This window comes from Coffea arabica, unplaced genomic scaffold (genome assembly GCF_036785885.1).
Source record: "Coffea arabica cultivar ET-39 unplaced genomic scaffold, Coffea Arabica ET-39 HiFi ptg000036l, whole genome shotgun sequence".
Classification (NCBI taxonomy): Eukaryota; Viridiplantae; Streptophyta; class Magnoliopsida; order Gentianales; family Rubiaceae; genus Coffea; species Coffea arabica.
In genome coordinates this window covers 8,713-15,098 of record NW_027266184.1, presented here as the reverse complement: position 1 = coordinate 15,098, position 6,386 = coordinate 8,713, and the positions used below count along the sequence as shown (strand labels likewise).

At 39.7% G+C, this 6,386-nt stretch overlaps 2 protein-coding genes and 1 non-coding gene across 3 annotated transcripts; 2 read left to right on the top strand and 1 right to left on the bottom strand.

The window, feature by feature from the left end:
• Window positions 1–360: 360 nt before the first annotated feature.
• LOC140032747 (small nucleolar RNA R71) lies at window positions 361–467 on the bottom strand. Its single transcript, XR_011836654.1, has one exon. It is a non-coding gene; the product is annotated as a small nucleolar RNA R71 (small nucleolar RNA).
• Window positions 468–1,562: 1,095 nt separating this feature from the next.
• On the top strand, window positions 1,563–3,851 carry LOC140032746 (uncharacterized). Its single transcript, XM_072073508.1, has 6 exons — window positions 1,563–1,633; window positions 2,491–2,753; window positions 2,853–2,928; window positions 3,037–3,111; window positions 3,218–3,284; window positions 3,468–3,851. The coding sequence occupies exons 1-6, from the start codon at window positions 1,563–1,565 to the stop codon at window positions 3,849–3,851; spliced, it is 936 nt and encodes a 311-aa protein (XP_071929609.1).
• Window positions 3,852–4,793: 942 nt separating this feature from the next.
• On the top strand, window positions 4,794–5,363 carry LOC140032745 (uncharacterized). Its single transcript, XM_072073507.1, has one exon. The coding sequence runs from the start codon at window positions 4,794–4,796 to the stop codon at window positions 5,361–5,363; it is 570 nt and encodes a 189-aa protein (XP_071929608.1).
• Window positions 5,364–6,386: the final 1,023 nt, after the last annotated feature.

Sequence of the window (6,386 nt, the reverse complement as noted above, 5' to 3'; positions counted from 1 at the left end):
CAAACACTAAGGGAGCTGGTTGCCTCGGAGTTGACCCACCAGCCTTTGTGCATTACATTCCCAACTCTGGCTGAGAATACTTCCTTTGAGTTAAAATCAGGATTAATTCACCTCTTACCCTCGTTCCATGGTCTCTCTAGTGACGAACTCCATAAACACATCCAAGAATTAGAAATGGTATATTCTAGCATGAACTCTCTTGGGGTTATTGAAGAGCAAATTAAACTTAAAGCATTCCCTTTCTCTTTCAAAGATGCAGCGAAAGATTGGCTATATTACCTACCCGCAGGTAGTATCACAACATGGGCACAGTTGAAAGAAAAATTTTCAGAAAAATTCTTCCCTGTATCTCGGGCAGCAAGTCTAAGGAAAGAGATATGCAGCATCAAACAGTACCCCGGGGAGTCTTTCTATGACTATTGGGAAAGATTCAATAAGTTGTGCACTAGATGTCCTCAACATTAAATTAGTGAATAACTATTGATCCTGTACTTCTATGAGGGGATGCAATCATCTGACAGAAGTATTATTAACGCTTCGAGTGGAGAAGCACTGGTGAATAAAACACCAAGAGAAGCATGGGAACTTATTGAAGTAATGACAGAGAATTCTTAGCAATTTGCCTTCTGTGAAAGTAACCCTACCCGCAGGGTCAACAAGGTAGAGACATCATCTATTCAACAGCAACTGTCGGAGTTGACGTCTTTTGTCAGGCAACTAGCTGTGGGGAATGCGCAGCGAGCGAAAGCCTGTGGAATTTGTACAAACGTGGGCCACTCCACAGATATATGTCCCATTTTGCAAGAAGATGGAGCTGAATAAGTAAATATGGCTAGAGGCGTGCCCGCGCCTCGTAGGCAATATGACCTGTATTCAAACATGTACAATCTTGATTGAAGAGCCCATCCCAACTTCAGTTACGGGAACAAGCCGCAGAACTCATTTGTGAATCATCCTCCAGGATTTCAGCAACCATGGCAAGCAAAGTCTCAACTTTCGTTTGCAGATTCAGGAGACTCTTTGGAAGACATTGTCAAGAATCTGGCCACAAGTACTGCTCAATTTCAAATGAAAACTAAAGCGGGCATGTTGAAAACTAGATCGGGCATGAAAAATTTGGAGATTCAAATAAGTCACATGGCAACTGCAATTAATCGCCTGGAATCTCACATTTTTTAAAAATTGCCATCGCAACCCGAGGCAAATCCCAAGAATATAAGTGCCATGACATTGAGAAATGGCAAGGAAGTGGAGAGGCTTAAGTTAACGAATCCAAAAAGCAAAAACGAGGAGGAGATAGAAAAGGAGATTAAAGAAGAAGGGCGCATTCGCAAAGGCCCTAAGTTAACATTTACTCCTCTAATTCCTATTAAACCTAATCTAGCTCATTTTCCTTGCAAGTTGGAAAAAACAAAGTAGGCAGAGAAGGAAAAAGAAATCCTGGACGTGTTCCGTAAAGTGCAAGTAAACATCCCTCTATTGGACGCGATCAAACAGGTGTTCAAGTATGCAAAGTTCTTGAAGGACTTGTGTGTTAACAAAAGGAAGCTGAGGGCAGATAAATGAGTTGTGGTAGGGGAGAACATGTCGGCCGTACTGCAAAGGAAGCTACTGCCAAAATGTGGGGATCTAGGTATGTTTACTATTCCCTATAAGATTGGATATTCTAAGATTAAAAATGCCATGCTAGATTTAGGGGTTTCTATTAATGTGATGCCTAAATCAATTTATGATTTTATAAATTTAGGACATTTGAAAGAAACAGGGATAATGAAACTGGAAATTGGTGGGCATCTTTATTTATGCTAGTACTAGCGATAAAATCAGGAAAAATTAGTGGGATATTTTATGTAGTAGGAACAAAATCTGGGGTAATAATAAAGTTGTAATTGGGAACTTTAATGACATTTCTTCTAACGAAGAGAAATGGGGACGTAGAACTCCGCCCAACTGGACTTTCACTGATTTCAAAAATTTCATCAACAAAAATAAGCTGCTGGATATTGGTTTTGAAGGCCTCCCGTGGATTTGGAGTAACCTATGTGAAGAGGAGGGCGAGATAAAACAGAGATTGGACAGAGTTTCTGCAAGTGTAGAATGGTGTGAAAAGTTCAAAGACGCTAGGGTGATACATATTGAGAATGAAGCGTCCGATCACAATGTCATCCCAAAGGCATGGGGTAAATATCAAGTGGGGTCTAAAGGCTTTAGAATCAGTAGGAAGATTAAGCAATGTAGAATGGCCCTTTCGGCTTGGGGTAAAACGATGAATCTGAACAGCTGGAAGGAAATTAAAAGGATCAAAGAGGAGATGCAAGCAGCAAGGGCCAGGGATGGGACTAATAGGAAAGAATCCCTCAATTAACTCAGGAAGCAACTGTTTGATGCCTATAAGCAAGAGGAACTTTTTTAGAGCCAAAGAGCAAGAACCAAATGGCTTCAAAGTGGTGGCAAGAATAGGGCATATTTCCATGCTTGTGTGGGTAACAGAAGGAAAAGGAACAGAATATCCAGACTTGAGAAGGATCAGGGAGGGTGGTGTACAACCGATGATGAAATAGGGGTGAAAATTACTCAATTCTACGACCAACTCTTCACATTTTCACAGCGTTCAGATTTTGAGGAGATTCTAAATGGTATTCCTAGGACTATCACCGAGCAGATGAATTTGCAGCTTACCAGACCTGTAACCGAGAAGGAAGTCAAAATTGTAGTTTTCTCCATGCATCCAAACAAATCTCCCAGCCTAGACGGTATGTCCCCTATTTTCTTCCAAAGGTTCTAGAATATCATTAAAATAGATGTAATGGACACTATTCAAAGCTTCTTGTATACTGGATTTCTTTCAAAAGCTATTAATGAGACCCTGGTTACCCTCATTCCTAAAATAGACAACCCCCTGAACCTTGCTCATTTTAGGCCCATCAGGTTATGTAATATTTTATACAAAATCATTTCCAAGATTCTTGTGAATAGGCTCAAACCCCTCCTTAGCTCCTGCATTAGTTATTCCCAAACAGCTTTTGTTCATAATAGGCAAATTCTAGACAATGTCATGGTTGCTCATGAGTACATGCATTGGCTGAAATCAAAAAGAGAGGGGAGGGATAGGTACATGGCTATAAAACTTGATTTGTCTAAAGTCTATGATAGAGTCGAATGGAAATTTCTTTATGCTATCCTCTGTAAAATGGGATTTGCCCCCTCTATGGATTAGATGGATTCATGGCTATCTTTCCTCTGTGTCTTATTCCTTCAATGTTAATGGTGTTAAACGTGGATATGTAAGACCATCTAGAAGGATTAGACAAGGGGATCCCCTTACCTTCTGTTCTGTGCTGAAGGCCTTTCTAACCTCCTAAATAATGCTATCAGAAACAATCAAATTACAGGAGTTAAAATTTCATGGCAGGGCCCCTATGTTTCTCATTTATTCTTTGCTGATGGTTCTCTAATCTTCTGTAAAGCTAATAGTAATGAAGCAGGACACAAAGAAAACAAGTTATGGAAAAGCTTCTGGACAACAAGTTAACATCAACAAATCAGCTGTCTTCTTCAGCAAAAATTCAAGTGAGAGAGAAAAGACTGAGGTGCTGCAGAAACTAGGAGAAATCCAACAGGTTTCGCAAGGGAAATACTTGGGCATACCATTAGTTGTTGGAAGGTCCAAAAATAGTGTGTTTAGGTTCATTAAAGAAAATATGATGTCAAGGATTCAGAACTGGAAAGGTAAACTACTGAGTAATACAAGGAAAGATGTGCTACTCAAATCGGTTGCTCTTGCACTCCCCTCTTATGCTATGTCAATATTTAGACTATCAAAGAGCCTCTGCAAAGAGTTAAGGGGATGATGGCTAGATTCTGGTAGGGAAATGACCAGGGGGAAAAAAGAATGCACTGGAAGAAATGGACTGATATAGCGGAAAGGAAAAAGAATGGGGGACTTGGGTTTAGGGATTTACTCTGCTTTAATGAAGCATTGTTAGCCAAACAAGCATGGAGGCTTCTCATTTGTCCCAACTTGTTGGTGAGCAAAGTAATGAAAAGAAAATATTTTCCTAAATCTAACATTTTTTAGTCCAAAGTAAAGGCGGGAGCTTCTTGGATATGGCAAAGCTTGCATAGCTCATTAGAGTTGCTAGAAAGTGGGGTTTGGAAGCAAGTGGGGGATGGTGCAACAGTGGATATCTAGGACAATAGATGGGTAGAATGCTTAAAGATTGGAAAAGTCACTTTTCCAAAACCAGTTGGAGGTCATATGACCAAGGTCTGCAATTTGATCAAGAGGAATCAATGGAACAAGGACCTCATCACAGCTTTGTTCTCAAAGGAGGAAGCAGAGGCAATTATGTTAATCCCTCAAAACTTATTTAAAAAAAAAAGACAGATACAAATGGAGATAAACTGCAAATGGGTTCTACTCCACTAAATCTGGGTATGCGAGGGCTAAAGACAAAATCAAGGAGTTGACAGAGATGAATAGACCACAAGTAAACTCCAGCACAAACAAAAAAAGGTCTAAGGTATGGAATCAATTGTGGGGACTGAACATCAAACATAAAATCAAACACTTCTTGTGGAAATGTCTCCATTGCATCCTCCCAACTAACGAGGAAATTTTTAGAAGGACTGGCAAGGGGGATCTACTATGCAAGTGCTGTGGGGAAGAACAAGAAACAATTAAACATGCCTTGCTTAAGTGCAAGGCTAGAGAGCGGGCATGGACAGCTTTTCCTATTTCATGGGACGACATCAGAGATCATAATTGGAACTTTTGGAAATGGCGGGAACAGATGCAGGAAGCTAGATCAAGGAATGATGGGATTAAACACATTGAAATCACAACTAACTTCCTCTGGCAAATCTGGAAGGCAAGGAATGAGTGGTGTTTTAACCAGGAATTGAAGGAGGGGCACCAAGTATCCAAAAAAGCTGTGGAGGAATGGATGGAATATGATGAGGCTAGAAGAGATGTTAAGATGGCCAATGAAGAGAGTTCTCAGCCAGAAAACAAACATCGAATGCTAGTTGGACTGATGGAACAGCATAGCAATGTAATGTACACGGATGCTGGAATGAACCAAGGCAAAGCTAAAGCAGGAGTTGGGATTATTACTAAAGCTAACAATGGCAGGATTCTTGTAACATTGTCCATCCCACATCCTGGAGCTAAAGATACTGCAGAAATGGAGGCTATAGCCATTCGAACAGCCTTGGGCAAGGCTATAGAGGAAAACATGGCATCCTTATTGATTCTTTCTGACTGCAAAGCTGTTGTGAATAGAATCAATACAGGATGTCAAGGCCTAACCTCAATGGACATGCTAATTAAAGACATCAGACAGCTAAGTCAGTCCTATTAGAAATGCACTTTCTTTCACATTAGGAAAGAAATGAACATGTGTAGCCATGGTTTAGCTAAGTTAGCTATTAACTTGATTCAAGAAACTAGGTGGAAGCAATCCTTCCTTGTGTGGCTTAATAGAGAGGCCCACAATGACTTCCTGGCAGTTGTTAGTCTTTTGTAAATCTGTTGTGCAGATATAACCGTAACTTATTACATATATATACAAGTTGACATTTGACAAAAAAAGAAAGAAACGGGGATAATAATTCAATTGGCTGATCGTACATTTGGTTATCCAAATGGAGTAGTTGAGGATGTTTAGTGTAAGTAAATAGATTAATTTTTCCTGTTGATTTTTATGTGCTTTGCATGGATGATAGAAGTGCTCCAAATCCATCACCCATTATATTAGGAAGGCCATTCTTGAGTACTGCCCAAACTAAGATTGATGTTAGTAAGGGTGCTCTCACAATGGAATTGACGGAGAAATAGTCCATTTTAATATTTTTGATACAATGAAACATCCTGTTAACTCTCATTCTGTGTTTGCTATTCATGCTACTAATTTCTCTGTGCAAGAATTTTCTGAATTTGATTGTAGGAGAAAATTCAAATTTGTTGCGAACAAGTATCATGGAATGAAAACAACTTATGAGATGAAAATGAGTAGAAAATTAAGAAAGATGGTTGCACTCAATGGCTATCTAGACCCCGGAGGAATACCACCAATTGCAAGAAAATTTGAATTATATCCAGATTAAGGAGTGGTATTTAACGTCTAGCCAAAGACATTAAAGAAAGGCACTGTTTGGAAGGCAATCCAAGACTCTTTGTTTTAGTTTTCTTATATTTCTGGAGTTTTTGTTAAGTGTTAGTTGCATTTAGTGGTTTGTTATTGTTGTGGTAGGGAGCTGACAGTTAGACGTGCCCACACCAAGTGGTTACGCCTAAGAAAGAAAGTTTTAATTTGACGGACAGAAGACTACCCAGTAGTTAGGCGTGCCCACACTAAGTGGTCACATTTAAGGAAGGGCAATTC